This window comes from Moschus berezovskii, chromosome 12 (assembly GCF_049115385.1).
Source record: "Moschus berezovskii isolate FMDL1 chromosome 12, NW_MosBer_1.0, whole genome shotgun sequence".
NCBI lineage: Eukaryota > Metazoa > Chordata > Mammalia > Artiodactyla > Moschidae > Moschus > Moschus berezovskii.
In genome coordinates this window covers 66,670,457-66,687,472 of record NC_142471.1, presented here as the reverse complement: position 1 = coordinate 66,687,472, position 17,016 = coordinate 66,670,457, and the positions used below count along the sequence as shown (strand labels likewise).

General features: G+C 41.9%; 1 protein-coding gene and 1 long non-coding RNA gene across 3 annotated transcripts in view; one reads left to right on the top strand and one right to left on the bottom strand.

Moving 5' to 3' along the window:
* DNMBP (dynamin binding protein) overlaps nucleotides 1-17,016 on the top strand; it is a 109,915-nt gene that overhangs the window by 44,581 nt on the left and 48,318 nt on the right. The window contains exon 1 of one of the 2 annotated variants that reach the window (XM_088842260.1): nucleotides 14,447-16,075. The exons of the other annotated variant lie outside the window; for it this stretch is intronic. Within the exon in view, the coding sequence (XP_088698386.1) occupies nucleotides 14,911-16,075 (1,165 nt within the window). The 5' untranslated portion in view covers nucleotides 14,447-14,910. Of the gene's footprint in view, nucleotides 1-14,446; nucleotides 16,076-17,016 lie in introns of those variants that run through there. 2 annotated transcript variants of the gene reach the window in all.
* LOC129555454 (uncharacterized) lies at nucleotides 479-14,594 on the bottom strand. The gene is made up of 3 exons (XR_008685758.2): nucleotides 14,499-14,594; nucleotides 7,285-7,399; nucleotides 479-614 (listed from the first exon to the last, which is right to left on the bottom strand). It is a non-coding gene; the product is annotated as an uncharacterized LOC129555454 (long non-coding RNA).

Sequence of the window (17,016 nt, the reverse complement as noted above, 5' to 3'; positions counted from 1 at the left end):
GGGCTATGTTACCATTTTTGATGGACAACTAAGGAATAATTTGCTTTTTATTTATGTATTTGGCTGTGCTGCATCTTTGTTGCTGCGTGGGCTTTTCTCTAGTTTTGGCGATCATGGCCTGCTTTCTAGTTGTGATACAGGGACTTCTCAGAGTGCAGGCTCTAGAGCCTATGGGCTTCAGTTGTGGCTCCTGGGCTCTCAGCACAGGCTTAGTAGTTGTGGCACACGGACTTAGTTGTATTCACCAGAATACTGGTATATTCTCCAGTTGTATCACAGACTGCCAGAAGAAATAATTTATAAAGTAGGAAAAGAGTGAGACAACAGCAACTGGTCTAGGGCCCAAGGAGAGCATGACTGCATGCCCTTTGGCATACGTGCTGGAAAGCTCTAAACCTCTATCTCCTTAAGAAAGTCAGTAATAAAAAGCACTCTGTGGATCTAGGAGTTGCAGGATCCTCATAAATAAAAGCTGGGTATTCCCTGGAAAAGGAAATGGCTACTCACTGCAGTATTGCCTGGAGAATCCCAAGGATGGAGGAGTCTGGAGGGCTACAGTCCATGGGGTCTCAAGAGTCAGACACGACTGAGCAACTTCACTTTCCTTTAGATTTCTAAAAGTGAATGGAAAAAACAAAATCCAAGAAGAAAGAGTATTATTGGAAGACCAGAAATTGAGTAATTTTCTGAAAGATGGAAAGCAGATGGATTGCAGAAAGAAAGGAAACCTCTGTCTAAAATATGCTCAGGCAAGAATTGCTGTGCCAGTGGGCATAGTTCTGTGGAAACTCCAAAATCAGAGGTACGACTCTGGGAGGGTGTCCTGGAGCACTTGCAGGGTGATGAATTAGAGACCAGCCAGGTCACTGGACCCACAGATCTTTTGTGGCAGTGGCAACATTTGCTCTCAAGGTAAAGCACAAGGGTGAGCACTTAGACATGTCCTCAAGAGGGCGTTCATTTAGTATGAGTATCTGAACTCTTGGGGGAATGCCAGATAGCCTGATGACTTCAGAGGGCCTGAAAAGGAATCCTAAGGGAATACTGGCTCAGTGCTATATCCTCAAAGATATAGCAAGCTTCAGATTCTCTGTCACCTTCTATACCTACAGTTTTTGAGATATACTTGTAAACTGTTCTTGCCTTAGATGTACAGGTGGCAGAGCAAAACTCTCTCAAATTCCAAGTGGCAATAATTTTTCAATAATGATACTTTTTAGAATTAGTAGTGTTCCAGAGAAATGTTATATTCAACATTCCAGTAATGGACTGGTACTAACAGATGAAACTGGTATTCTTTTTTAATTCCACTGACCTTTTTTTTTTTAAAATGTATTTATTTTATTTTTGGCTACACTGAATCGTCGTTGCTGTCCCAGTACTTTTCTCTAGTTGGGGCAAGTGGGGCTACTCTTCCTTGTGGTGCACAGGCTTCTCATTGCAGTGACTTCTCTTGTTGTAGAGCATAGGCTCTAGGGTGTGTGGGCTTCAGTAGTTGTGGTAAACAGGCTTAGTTGCTCCGTGCCACGTGGAATCTTGCCCAACCAGGGATTGAACTCGTGTTCCCTACATTGGCAGGCGGAGTCTTAACCACTGACCCACCAAGGAAGTCCTGTTCTACTGACCTTCTTTTTTAGAACTAATTTAATAATTCAGCTGGTGTTCTTACTATTTTTTTTTTAATTCTAAAAGTTCAGTGCAATGAAAGACCCACAGTAGGTGGGTATAGTCTTAATCAGGAAGACTTTTCTTTATCTGACTCCACCATATACAGTATTGGCAGTGTTACGGTCTAACTGATTGATTTTTAATAGGTGTATTATTTGTATCAATCGCTAGCACAATGAAATTACTACTTGCAGTCCCTGACAGTTCCTCTTAAGGTCATCTTTTTCTGTCTTCATAAAAAAGTACATCCAGCAATATAAGCAGTCCCTTGGAAGAGGCAGAAATTAATCAGTTTGAACACCAGACTTTAACCCTCCAGTACAGTCCCATACAATCTCTAATCTTGAACTTTAAGTCATAAAATTTAAAACTTTTGAAAAATTATGTCTTTTTGGCAGGATTTGGTCTTCGTTGTTGCATGTGGGCTTTCTCTAGTTGCGGTGAGTGGGGGCACTCTTCATTGCAGTTCACAGCCTTCTCATTTCAGTGGCTTCTCTTGTTGCTGAGTGGCTCTAGGGTGAGTGGGCTTCAGTAGCTGTGGCGCACAGGCTTAGTTGCTTCGCAGTATATGGAATCTTCCCAGGCCAGGGATTGAATGTCCTCTGCATTAGCAGATGAATTCCTAACCACAGGGGAAATCCTTAAAGAACTTTTGATATAGTGTTTGTCTAATCCTGATTAATATTTAGTTATTTATATACCTCTCCATGAAAATTTTAAGCCTAATGAGAAGACAGCTCCTGTGTGATAGTGGGTGTGCCATTTCCCACACACCTGGTGTGGTGTTCAACATGTAGTAGACTCAGTAAATACTTGATGAGTTGAATTGAGTTTAACTGAATGAAACTGAAGTTTCTGCTCTACCTTCCAGAGTTTTCGAAGATCTTCTACCTCCACTGTTTCTTTGAACTTGGACTACTAGGGAGCTAGGGACTGTTGGTGCTAAGATTCTGGTCTCCTTGTTAGTTCCCTGGTGGCTCAGAGGTTAAAGCATCTGCCTCCAATGCGGGAGACCCGGGTTCGATCCCTGGGTCGGGAAGATCCCCTGGAGAAGGAAACAGTAACCCACTCCAGTATTCTTGCCTGGAGAATCCCATGGACGGAGAAGCCTGGTAGGCTACAGTCCACGTGGTCGCATAGAGTCGGACACGACTGAGCGACAGAACAGAATAGTAGCAAAGTAGTCCTGTGGTGAGCCACACCCAAAATTAGGTTATTAAAAAAATTAGGTACTTTGTAGCTATTGCTCCTTCTATTTCTTTTTTTAAATAAGAGAATGAATGGGCAGATGCCTAGCTATGCTTATAGTATCAGTTCAGTTCAGTTGCTCAGTCGTGTCCGACTCTTTGCGATTGCAGCGCGCCAGGCCTCCCTGTCCGTCACCAACTCCCGGGGTTCACTCAAACTCACGTCCATCCAGTCGGTGATGCCATCCAGCCATCTCATTCTCTGTTGTCCCCTTCTCCTCCTGCCCCCAGTCCCTCCCATCATCAGAGTCTTTTCCAATGAGTCAACTTTTTGCCTGAGGTGGCCAAAATATTGGAGTTTCAGCTTTAGCATCAGTCCTTCCAATGAACACCCAGGACTGATCTCCTTTAGAATGGACTGGTTGGATCTCCTTGTAGTAAAAGGGACTCTCAAGAGTCTTCTCCAACACCACAGTTCAAAAGCATCAATTCTTTGGCGTTCAGCTTTCTTCATAGTCCAACTCTCACATCCATACATGACCAATATGGTAGGTATTTAATAGGAGTTTGAGAAATTAGAAAAAATATATTTAAGAAACACTTCTAGTTGCAAGACTTGAGTATAGGAAGATGGGGTATGACTTTATTTATTTGAACTATAGTTAGTTGGGGCCTCTAGTTTGTGCTTGGTGGTTTTAGAGCAGAATATACATGACTTTTGTTTACATTCAACTCCATTTTATGGGTATCAGTGTGAAGCTAGTTAGACCAACAGGGAATACACTGAATGGATTGAATTTGAGTATAGGATGGTGTATGGATTTCCATGAGAGCTCACACATAAATGTTTATAGCCTTTATACTATTCTTCATATTGCTCCTTCTTAAGAGTCTGGAATTATGAAGTCATGAGGACTCATTTACTTGAAGCTCTATTTTTTTTCCCCCAAATCTGATGTGTTACCTTTTAATAGTTTTCTGTTCCCTGCATGTATCTTTCAACTTGCTTTTTATTTTCTTTACATATGGTAAGGATAGTTGTTTTATAGTCTGTGGGGGATGACAGAGGATAAGATAGTTGGATGGTATCACCAACTCAATGGACATGAATTTGAGTAAACTCCAGGAGTTGGTGATGGACAGGGAGGCCTGGCGAGCTGCAGTCCATGGGGTCTCAAAGTCGGACATGACTGACTAAACTGAACTGATGATAATTTCAAGGTATTAGGTCTTACTGGTAGTGTTTTTAATGTCCCATGGTTCTCATTCATGTAGTCTACACTCATCATGTGTCTGGTTATCTTTTTCTGTGTGCTAGTCATAGTGTTTGGAAAATATCAAGATCTGAGATGAATTAAGACATGACTCCAGAGAGGATTTGCATTTATTTCTGTCAGTTGCTTGTGGTCAGCCAGTGTTTCCAAATTCCTGAAGGATAGTAATTGTGAGGTTCAGAAACAAGAAATTGGAATTCCTGGTAATTCCTAAAGTTATAAATTATTCTGTATTTTCTAAAAAAAAAAAAAAAAAACTATGTTCTTAATAATAGTGATAACTAATAATAGTGAGCAATTTTTCTGTTAGGATTATACTAAAAGAAAAGTTTCAGAGATTTTATGTGTGTGTGTATATATATATATATATATATATATGAAATAAATGCATGTGTTATTATTATGAACCAAAATATTAGATAATATATCTTAATGACATGTAAAGTTATTCTCTACCTGATAATAAACTTTGAAATATTTTTTACTTTTTACTTTAAAATAATTTTGGATTTGTGAAGAAGTTGCAAAAATAGTAGAGCTCCCGTATGCTTTCACTCAGCTTCCCCTAACCCTAATATCTTACATAATCATAAAATATTGATATTTATCAAAATTATAAAATTAATAGGTATCTGATAATATAAAATATTAAAAGAAGGGAATATTAACACAAAGTAAATGTTAAAAGTTTAAAAACTATAAAATAATACCACTGATATTTAATATTTAAAAATGATTTTTAAAACAAAATTTTAAATACACAAAGCATTAGTTACCCTATCTGATGGCTGATGGTATTGGTTTTTGTTTTATGACTCATATCTCAGACAAAGAAAAAAGTTTCTGTTGATGTTGGTTGAATTGTTGAGTGTATCCAAAAACGTCTTCGGTGGGGCCATTAGGGTACATGTTGCTTTGCATAAGCTCATACTCTTTTTTTTTTTTTTGTACAGACAGGTTTTCTGTTTTATTTTCTAGCAAATCAACAGTTGATTTGCAATGTTTTAATTCCTGCTGTACAGCAAAATGATTCAGTTATTCATATATCATTCTTTCTTTTTTAAAAGATGTACACCATTTTTAAAGACTTTATTGAATTTGTTATAACATTGCTTCTACTTTATGTTTTGGGTTTTTGGCCAAAAGGTGTGTGGGATCTTAGCTCTGCTACCAGGGATCGAATCCACACCCCCTGCATTGGAAGGTAAAATCTTAACGACTGGGTTGCCAAGGAAATCCCTATTCTTTTTATTTATTAACAATTAAAATATTCTGTCTGCTTGCTATGATTTTGACTTTGCCATTGAAAGCAATATTGTTTTGCTAATTCAAATTTTAGACAATAAATTTGTGACAATATCCACATCTTTTAAAAAAATCTTATTGAAATAATGTACAACATATTAATTTTCATTGGAAAGACCCTGATGCTGGAAAAGATTGAAGGCAAAAGATGAAGGGGGTGGCAGAGAATGAGATGGTTAGATAGCATCAGTTAGTCAGTCAGTTCAGTCGCTCAGTCATGTCCGATTCTTTGTGACCCCATGGACTGCAGCATGCCAGGCTTCCCTGTCCATCACCAACTCCTGGAGCTTACTCAAACTCATGTCCATTGAGTGACTGATGCCATCCAATCATCTCATCCTCTGTCGTCTCCTCCTCCTGCCTTCAAACTTTCCCAGCATCAGGGTCTTTTCCAATGAGTCAGTTATTTGCATCTCTACAGCTTCTAAAGGAGATCAATCCAGGGTGGGTGTTCATTGGAAGGACTGATGCTAAAGCTGAAACTCCAATACTTTGGCCACCTCATGCGTCGAGTTGACTCACTGGAAAAGAGTCTGATGCTGGGAAGGATTGGGGGTGGGAGGAGACGGGGACGACTTGATGGACATGAGTTTGAGTGAACTCCAGGAGATGGTGATGGACAGGGAGGCCTGGCGTGCTGTGATTCATGGGGTCGCAAAGAGTTGGACACGATTGAGTGACTGAACTGAACTGAACTGAACAGCATCAGACTTTACTTCCATCGCCAGTCACATCCACAGCTGGGTGGTGTTTTTGCTTTGGCTCCATCTCCATTCTTTCTGGAGTTATTTCTCCACTGTTCTCCAGTAGCATATTGGGCACCTACTAACCTGGGGAGTTCATCTTTCGGTGTTCTATTTTTTTGCCTTTTCATACTATTCATGGGGTTCTCAAGGCAGGAATACTGAAGTGGTTTGCCATTCCCTTCTCCAGCGGCCCACGTTTTGTCAGAACTCTCCACCATGACCCATCTGTCTTGGGTGGCCCTACAACTCATGGTTCATGGCTTGAGTTAGACAAGGCTGTGGTCCATGTGATCACTTTGATTAGTTTTCTGTGATTGTGGTTTTTCATTCTGTCTGCCCTCTGATGGCATCACTGACTCACTAGATGTGAATTTGAGCAAAGTTCAGGAGATAGTGAAGGACAGAGGAGCCTGGCGTGCTACAGTCCATGAGGTTGCAAAGAGTTGGACATGACTCAGCCACTGAACAACAGCAACAACATACAACATAATAGTTCAGTATTAATATTTGCATCTCCTCTGCATTTCTTTTGTTAAAATACTTAAAAGAACTACAATCTCTAGCAAATCCAAGCACTGGAAAAAACTTAGCAAACGTATTTGGCTAGTATTAAAATAATAGAGGGCTTCCTTGGTGGCCCAGTGGTAAAGAATCCACCTGCCAATGCAGGAGACGCAGATTTGATCCCTGGGTCAGGAAGATCCCCTGGAGCAGGAAATGGCAACCCACTCCAGTATTCTTACCTGGAAAATTCCATGGACAGAGGAGCCTGGCAGGCTACTGTCCATGAGGTTGCAAAAGAGTTGGACATTGCTTAGCGACTAAACAACAACAAAATAATAGAATGTTTGCCACTGAGCAAGATTTAACACTGCACAGAATCATGAGTCAGACTTGCCAATTTAAGGACTTAGTTTTGCTTCTAAAATTTTATATTTCTTGGACCATCACTTACAAGGCTTATATAAAATATACTGTGCAAATAAGCTTATTAATATTTATTTTACTTGCAAGAGTGACTCACCGTTAGCACGCAGGGCTGTTGAAACACACGAGCTTTATAAATACATTCATAACAAAGCAACGGCTACAAACAGTACTAACCGATAGATCCTGATCACTTTTCTTTGTACTCTTGTCCTGGTCACCTTAATCTTCACTCTGTGTTCAGTATTTCTGCTTGTGGGCTTCCCTGGTAGCTCAGTGATAAAGAATCCACCTGCACGGAGAAAGAAATGGCAACCCACTCCAGTATTCTTGCCTGGAAAATCCCACGGACAGAGGAGCCTGGTAGGCTATAGTCCATGGGGTTGCAAACAGTTGGACACAACTGAGTGACTTCACTTTCTTTCTTCCTTTAATATTCTTCAACCACTTTCTTCAGATGTCTAACATTAAATAAATTTTAACAATTTATTCCTAGTAACCTATAGTAATTATTGGACCTGTTGTAATAGAACATATTTTTCATCGCAATTTCTCAGCTGATTCTTATTGTTACAAAGGAAAGCTATGACCTTTTCAGTTTCCTGGATCCAATTACCTTACTGCTTCATTTCTTATCAGATTAAACAGGTTTCTTTTAGTTGAATCTCTTATTTTATTTTTTACAGTACTCCAAGATTCTTTTTCTCTCTGTGTCTGTCTTCCTCTGTCCCGGTCAGTTGTCTTTTAATTAGTTCATAATCTCTTCCTTTACTGGGGAATTTACTTTTTAATCTTAGATATCTGTCTTCTTCATTTCCAGATCCTCTCTTCCCATATAGCTGGAGGCTGCAGCTGTATTGATATCCCTTGAGTTTCTTTAACCTTAATGATAGGATCGTCTTTACAACTTCTCCTAATTAACTCTAATTAGTTTTCCCTGGTGGCTCAGAGGTTAAAGCGTCTGCCTCCAATGCGAGAGATCCGGGTTCGATCCCTGGGTCAGGAAGATCCCCTGGTGAAGGAAATGGCAACCCACTCCAGTATACTTGCCTGGAGAATCCCATGGACGGAGGAGCCTGGTAGGCTGCAGTCCACAGGGTCACAAAAAGTCGGACACGACTGGGCGACTTCACTTTTGCTTTAATTAACCCTTAGGCTGAAAGGCAGCTGAACTAAGGAAACCACAGTCCTAGTCTAGGAATTCCTTGAGTTCCTGCTGTGTGCTAGGTGTGGGGCATGCTGAGTCACTTCAGTTGTGACCCACTCTTTGTGACCCTATGGACTATAGCCCACCAGACTCCTCCAGGGGATCTTCCTGACCCAGGGATCGAACCCAAGTCTCTTAGGTTTCCTGCATTGGCAAGCAGATTCTTTACCACTAGTGCCACCTGGGAAGCCCTTGATAGGTAGTTGGGTACAAAGGAGAAGACCCGGGGCAGCCACTGTTTAGAAATATGCAAAACTAGGGAGATAAATCAGCAAAGGAAAAGGATCAGCCAGTCCTTTTCAGCCAGTCCTGAAGAGTGAAGGAAGCTCTTCAAGAAAGAGAAAGTGACTGTGTCCAAAAGCTACTTAGAGGCCAAGTGAGGTGAATTCCAGAAGTGGCCATTGGATTGGATGACCTTGTCAAGAGCAGTTTCAGTACAGTGATAACAAAGGGATAAAAGCCTTATTGTGTGTGGTAGTCGCTCAGTGGTGTCCGACTCTTTGTGACCCCGTGGACTGTAGCCTGCCAGGCTCCTCTGTCCATGGGATTCCCAGGCAAGGATACTGGAGTGGGTTGCCATTTCCAATGTCTGGGGATCTTCCCAACCTGGGGATTGAACCCGGGTCTCCCACATTGTGGGCTGAGAGGTAAGGAAATAGAGGCATTGCGTATTTGCTTGCTCAAAAGTCTTTCAAAGCACAAGTATGCTATAAAGGAAAGCAAAGAAACGGGGTAGCACCTGGAGGCAGCATTGGACTGAGGAGCCAACAGATGTTTGTAGGATGGGAAACATTCACAGGCTTATGAGACTGGTGGTTAGAGTGGGCACATTGAAGAGGTCATGGTGGTGGCGGTAGCTAATTGCTGGAACAAAGTCTTTGAGGGTCAGGCAGGAGTGGGAGCAGTAAACCAAAGAGAGATTGGCCTATTTGATCAGAGCAGAGACAGTTCTTCCATTCTAACAAGAGGGAAGGCAGAACAGATGGGTATAGATGCAAGTAGGATGGTGGATTTGATGATGAAAAGATGAAACAGTAACTTTCCCAAGATGATACAGCTGGTAAGTGGCAGAGTCAGGATTAAAAAAAAAAAAAAAGCCTGTGCTTTTAACCTGTGAGTGCTCTTGCCCTCTGCCTCGATCGAATCTCTCCTGTGCCCAATGGATGTGACCACATCAACTCATTAAGCCTGGGAGTACCCCTGTGTGACCCAATATAGAGCTGTATTGGAGATTGGACATGACCCTTGCCCTCAGGCTTTCAGTGTAATAAAAGGAGATAAACAAGTATAATAAAGTAACAGGTAAGATGAGAGGGATATTTGCTTGGTGCTCTGAAAAATAGCAAGAACTGTGGGAATCAGAGAGTGTCATTGGGGTAGAATCGTAGAAAGTGAGGAGAAGTTGATCATCAGGCTGGAGGAACCTTGTGGGCAGTTACAGAGAGATTGTGGAAAGTTAGGGTGATTACCTTTTCTTACTAGGTTTTTTTTTTTTAAGCTATCTCCTCCCTTTTGTTCTTTGCCTTTTCTATGCTTTGTGTCTCTTCTCTCATCCTCTAAATCCTGCTGCCCCACCTTTAGTTCTTGTATTATGCTCACAGAATTTCTATTCACAGAGGGACATTGTAGCTGATCACCCACCCTCTGTGTGTGTGTTAGTCGTTTATTTGTGTCCAACTCTTTGCGACCCCATGGACTGTAGCCCACGAGGCTCCTCTGTCCATAGTATTCTCCAGGCAAGAATACTGGAATGGTTTGCCATTCCCTTCTCCAGGGCATCTTCCCAACCCAGGGATTGAACCCAGGTCTCCCAAATTGCAGGCAGATTGTTTACTGTCTGAGCCACTAGCAAAGCCCTCAGTAACAACAAGCGTCATGGCAGAGTGCTGCTCCGGGCTTTTGAAAAGAGCCTGTGGAATGTGACTGTTCCGTCAGATGGAAGGGAGGATAACTATCTGCAAGACTGTATTTCACCAGTAGGACTGGAATTGAGAAAAATGGGAAAGTTATTCTCCTCATCCCCTTGGGCCATACTTCTTTGCGCACAGATTTATCACATGAGAAGAGCAATCCATTCACAACTTTTGGTTAGTTCTGGGTCATAGTAGTGAGGTAAAGCTGAGAAAGTTTACATTTTTATGCAAACTGTATCTTTAAAGTCCTAAAGGCAATAGGGCTTCGAAAAAGAGAGAGGGAGTAAGGATGGGAGAAGGGAGCCCTTTTATTATAACCAGCTGTTCACTCTTCACTCATCCACAGATCATTTCTTTTTACCTTCATGTAACTTTTTCTACTGGGTTGTTTTATAACCAGTATTCGTCTCACCTATAATTTATCCTCTTTTATTTATTCTCCTGGTTGATTTACTAGGCTTTTTTTCTTATCATGCTAGCTTTATGGAAGACTTGAAGTTGCTAAAAGGAACTTTTCCATTTCCATAACAGGGAAAGATAAATCTTAACTTTTCACTTTTGCTTAGAAATAAGTAAGATCATAGAAGTTTAGATTTAAAGTGGCAGAGAAATTATTAACTTCCTCATTTTACACATAAGAAAACTGACAGCCAGAGAAATTAAGCATAGCTGCTGCTGCTGCTGCTGAGTCACTTCAGTCGTGTCCGACTCTGTGTGACCCCTTAGACAAAAGCCCACAAGGCTCCCCTGTCCCTGGGATTCTCCAGGCAAGAACACTGGAGTGGGTTGCCATTTCCTTCTCCAATGTGTGAAAGTGAAGTCGCTCAGTCGTGTCTGACCCTTAGCGACCCCACAGACTGCAGCCTACCAGGCTCCTCCATCCATGGGATTTTCTAGGCAAGAGTACTGGAGTGGCTTGCCATGGCCTTCTCCGTTAAGCATAGCTATAAACTGTTTATTAGCCAAAATTGCACTTCTGGAAGCTAGCTGCCCTAATTCCTCATCTCATGTGCCTGCTTTTACTCTGTGACTCTGTGTAACTCACAGTCAAAGCTGTCCTCCTAAATGATGTCATCCTGTTGATTTGTGAACAGAATCACAATCTTTACTGGGTTTAGGCAGGAGGTTTTAGATGGCTGAGTCACAAGTACTGGACAGTCTTTCTGTTACTGCCCTGGTGTGGGTGTTGGTTTCAGTTGGGTGTTGAGGGTCAACACTCAGGCAGGGTAAGAGTAAGCCAGGGCTGGAGACAGGGAATGGCTGTGCGGTGCGTGGGGTGGAATGTGTGCCCACTCACTTTGGCAGTGATAGAGTGTGAATTAGACTGTGAATTAGACCACGATAGAGTGTGCTTGTTTGCTTACTCGATTTGAGGGAAATGGAAATTTTCCTGTTTCTGAGATACTCCTCTTAGTCTAGTGCCATGAAGTCAGACAGATCTGGGTTTAAATTATGGCCCCTCCTTGTACTGGTTTCTGTGATCTTGGACAGGTTTTTCAAAGTCTCAGAGTTTCTTTATCTGTAGTAAAATAAAAATAATACAATATCCTCCTTATCATTAGTGAAGATCAGAGAATATTTATGTCACCTTCCTAGTCCTCATCCTGACCTTGGCCCATAAAACACACTTGACAACATGGCAGCTGCCAGGGCTGTTGTTGCTACTGCAACAGAACAAAAGAACAAAAAACTTTGCATGAAAATCAGATTTAACAATCCAGAGGTTAATTCTGTTAGTATAGAATCTAAAAATGTATCACAGTACATTCAGTATTTCATGAAAGGAAAAGGAGTTTCAAGGAAAACAAAAGCATGGATTTTTAAAACTGAAGCAATCAAGGATGTCATTGGGGCCAACTGCCTCATTTTATAAATGGGTAGGTTGAGTCCCAGAGAGAATAAGTGGTTTATCCAAGAGTTAAGTTCAGTCGCTCAGTTGTGTCTGACTCTTTGCAACCCCATGGCCTGTAGCATGCCTGGCTTCCCTGTCCATCACCAACTCCTGGAGCTTACTCAGACTCATGTCCATTGAGTCAGTGATGCCATCTATCTCATCCTCTGTCGTCCCCTTCTCCTCCCACCATCAATCTTTCCCAGCATCAGGGTCTTTTCCAGTGAGTCAGTTCTTCACATCAGATGGCCAGAATATTGGAGTTTCAGCTTTAGCATCAGTCCTTCCAATGAATATTCAGGACTGATTTCCTTTAGGATGGACTGGTTGGATCTACTTGCAGTCCGAAGGACTCTCGAGAGTCTTCTTCAGCACCACAGTTCAAAAGCATCAGTTCTTCGGCGCTCAGCTTTCTTTATAGTCCAACTCTTATATTCGTACATGACTACTGGATAAACCATAGCTTTGACTAGATGGACCTTTGTTGGCAAAGTAATGTCTCTGCTTTCAATATGCTGTCTAGGTTGGTCATAAATTTTCTTCCTAGGGGCAAGAGTCTTTTAGTTTCATGGCTACAGTCACCATCTGCAGTGATTTTGGAGCTCAAAAAAGTAAAGTCTCTCACTGTTTCCATTGTTTCCCCATCTATTTCCCATGAAGTAATGCGACCAGATGCCATGATCTTAGTTTTCTGAGTGTTGAGTTTTAAGCCAACTTTTTCACTCTCCTCTTTCACTTTCATCAAGAGGCTTTTTAGTTCTTCTTTGCTTTTTGCCATAAGGGTGGTGTCATCTGCATATTTGAGGTTATTGATATTTCTCCCAGCAATCTTGATTCCAGTTTGTACTTCATCCAGCCCAGCATTTCTCATGGTATACTCTGCATGTAAGTTAAATAAGCAGGGTGACAATATTCAGCCTTGACTACTCCTTTCCTTATCTGGAACCAGTTTGTTTATCCAAGAGTAAACATCTAATTTTTGACAAAGCTTATAACCCTGGTCTCCTTAGAGTTCTTTATATTGTTTCACAAATAGGGATTAGATAAAAGTTCAAGGACACTTGATAGATGACCATAACTGAAAGTGTAATCTTACTAAAGACTCTCTTAGCATATCACTCTCTTTCTGAGAAGCCTTCAATGACCCATCATTATTCATTAAATAAAATAAGTGGCCTCAGTCCTTTCAGATCTGCCTGAACCTACCCCTTAAGCATGATCCTTGTTACTTTTTCCACACATGGTATCCTTCAAACTGTTCCCCCTTTCCTAGTTTCCCATGTGTGGAAAGTCTTTGGAAACCCTACTTTTACTTGAAAGCACAGGTCAAACACTACTGCTGAGAAACTGCAGTTGCCCCAGCAGAGACTCTGCTTTTTGCCTTCACCATTTGTGTTTCGGTACTTTTCACCTCCAGTCATACTTCATAGTGTGTTGCTCCTGCATCATAAGAGAGACTGACTTCATCCTTTTCTCTTCCACAGTGCTTCACATAAAATAATCTATTACTGGATGAATTCAGAATGGTATTTTGATACCCACCTTTCTGATTTCCAGTCTCATTCTCCAGTTCCTAAATATGATACATGAATTAGGTGGAAAAGAGATCTAGGAGATGAATTTTTTGAAATGTCTAGTTTATTTGTTTGGTCGCACTGGGTCTTTGTTGTGGAGAGCAGGGGCTACTCTTCGTTCCAGTTGTCCTGGCCTCTCATTGCAGCGGCTTCTCTTACAGAGCACAGGCTTTCGGCTCTTGGGCTTCAGGAGTTGCAGCATGCAAGCTCACTAGTTGTGGCTTGAAGGCTCTAGAGCATAAGCTCAGTATCTGTGGCACACAGGCTTAATTGCTGTGTGGCGTCTCCCCAGATTAGTGACCGAACCCATATCCCCTGCATTGGCAGCGGATTCCTGTCTACTGTGCCACCAGGGAAGTCCTAGAAGATGAATGGTTTTGATGCCTCTCTGGCATGACAAGTGTCAGGGAAACTGTGGAAGCATACGTAACTGTATTCCTCTGGGGAAGGGTTTTTACACTATAAAATTACCCACACACCAAATCAGAATAAAAGATGTACTTTATCTTCCTTGAGTGGGATAGCTAACCTGTCTGTGGACAGGAGCTTGAACAGCTTGTGATTTGAGTATACGCTAACTGGTAACCTGAATCCCATAAAAGCAAAGTTCTCAAAGGCGGAAGAGTCCTGCCTCGAACTAAAGAGAAGGGTGTCCTGAGAGTTTCAGATGTCCAAGGGGGTAAAGCCAGACTCAGAGGACGGGCAGTGGAGGTCCAGTTTGTGCTGCACATGAAAGCATTTATTCATAGCCCTGATTGATTACTAAAGGATTAAAGAGGCAGATGAAAGTTGTTACATGATCTTACCTCGGGCTGTTAGAGGGGGCTGTTTCTCTTTCACTCTGCTTTTTCTGCAAAGCCTTTAGAGCAGCAGAATGCTTCTGCCCTCAGCTCATAAAGCAGCCAAGCCAGTTTGACCAGCTTGAAGGAAACACGAAACAAAACTGCCAACTCCAATCACGAGAATGCTAGTTACTAATTACCTTCAGGGCTCTGTGGGGAAAGCTCGAGCAGCTAACTGATTGGATCCTGAGATAGAAATTACTCCACATCTCTTCGTGCTCCAACCAGAGTAGCAAGAAGAGCATTTGAAGTGCTATGGGAGACATTTAAAGAAGGACAGATACTGCCGTGGGCTACCCTGCACCTGTCCTCGTCTGAGCTCAACCCAGATCCATGGAAGAGAGAGAGAAAACGTGTGTCTTTGAGCACAGTGAATATGTGTGAAACCCACGAGATGAAGAAGGAAAAAGAACTGCAGAAGAACGGGGACTGGAACTCCAACCGGGAGTATGAAGACTGGAGGAGTCTACAGAAAAGGGACCTTCCGGTGCTGGGTGGACTTTACAGAGAGGATGACTGGGATTCCAGACACCAAACCACAGGGCAGAATCGGCCCTACAGAAAAAGGCATTGTGGATACTGGGATTTTGAACAGAGTGAACCAAGTTATGTGGCCGATGAGGAAGCAAAAGAAAGTAGAAAGGACTGTATGTACAACAGAAGTGAGACTCCAGGCTGTGGTGATTATAATTCAGAAAATGTGGATGGTGGGAATCCGAACTCCGCAACTAAAGATGATTGGTTTACAGGAAGCCCAGTTGTAACCTGGAAAGTTGGAGAATACGGGGCGACGAATGGCTGTGTAAATCATCAGAATCTGAATCATAATCCTAAGAACTCTAAAGAAACTGGACAGTGGACTGACTGCAGGGATTTGAACGATTCTGTGGGGAATTTTGGTCAGCCTGAAACCCAGCATATAGACCGCAGGAATCATAATTACGATCTTGAGGACTATAAAGAAACTAATTTTTATCATAGAGACCTCAGTGATTTAGATCATGTTCCTGAGAATTATACTAATGGTCAGCCTGTGGATTTCCCAGACTTGAGTGGTGTCAGTGAAGGTAATGAATTTGTCAAATATTGTGACGGGGACAGGAATGTTTATCAAAATGATAAAATCAATCTCAAAACCAAGATTCATGCCGGGGATCAGAGTAGTTTTGATATGGAGAATAGAAGCTCTGATTCTCTATTTGCGAACTGTGAATATAAATTTCAGAATTACAGAGAAGCAGATTCTCTCCACCAGAGGAAGACTTTAGAATGTAATGGCAGTGACAGACCAGGAATGATGGCACCTGGGAGCAGAGGGGTCTTCCCAGAGGGTCCGAGAAATCAGTGGACAAGGGGGAACCAAGGAGAACATCATGGTGACATTCCTCGGGGCACTTCATTAGAGAAGAATAGCTGGCATGTAGAGGAAGAGAGAAGATTAAATGGCCCAGAAACTTGGAAAAGGAATAGCTGCTTCCGCCGCACAGCACCGAGCACCCTGAGACACTCAGAATTTGTGCAGAACAGAAGGAGAGCCCAAGGTAGGAACTCAGACAGGCTTCTTAGAGGGTAAGACCTGGGAATAAATAAAAGGAATAGTTCTTCTAGGTACTGGGGACATTTGTAAACTTAAAGAAACTGGCCCCCAATTTTTAATAAGTGTACCCTGAGTGAGAACAGCCAAGAGCATGCACAGTGCTGTAAATTTGTGACATGGCTTTCCAAACCAGACTGCTTTCATGGGAACTCTCCTTTACCTTAGTTGGTTTTTGTCAGGGTCTACAATCCAAAGATTTTTCCATTTTTACTTTAATATCCTTTGTTTATCTTATGGAGCCTGGGCGAGTCCTTTATCAGAGCACCAAGTGAAAATTTATTTTCCTGGCCTGTTCTCTCTCTCAATCCCGGCACTTCTTTAGACATTAAGGGGAAGAAGACTTAACTTGTTTTACAGATGGTTCATTCCTGGACATTTAGGAATCTTAAGTGAATGGTGCACACCAAACCTCTTGTGGAAATGAGAAAAGTATATTTTTAACGGTGCATTGTATAGGTTAGCTATTCAGGTGAATTTGTCTCCCTGAACTTTAAGGTATCTGTAAAATGGGGATATTAAGGGTCTTTTATGATTAGAGGTTCTTTCTTTCTTTCTTGCCAGTTTGTCTTCTCCAGGTCTCTGAAATGAACCGTGTTTTTTTATTTTATTGTTGCAGTTACTGGACTTCCTTTTAAATCTTTGTTTTTTTATGTGTGTTATGTTCATGTCAAACAGACTTTATGGTTTTGGCCAGTTTGGGAGAGTGCAGAACATGATGAGAGGAGAAAGATTAGAGTCAGAAAATGTGAACGATCTAGAAAATCCATCTCACACCTTCCTCCCAAGTGGAAGCTTTCTTGTCCAGGTCTCCTTCAGAATAGGCCCGGTGTTTAGAATTGTGGTGGAGCCACTGAAAAGATAAGTCCCTGTTGTGATCCTGGAACC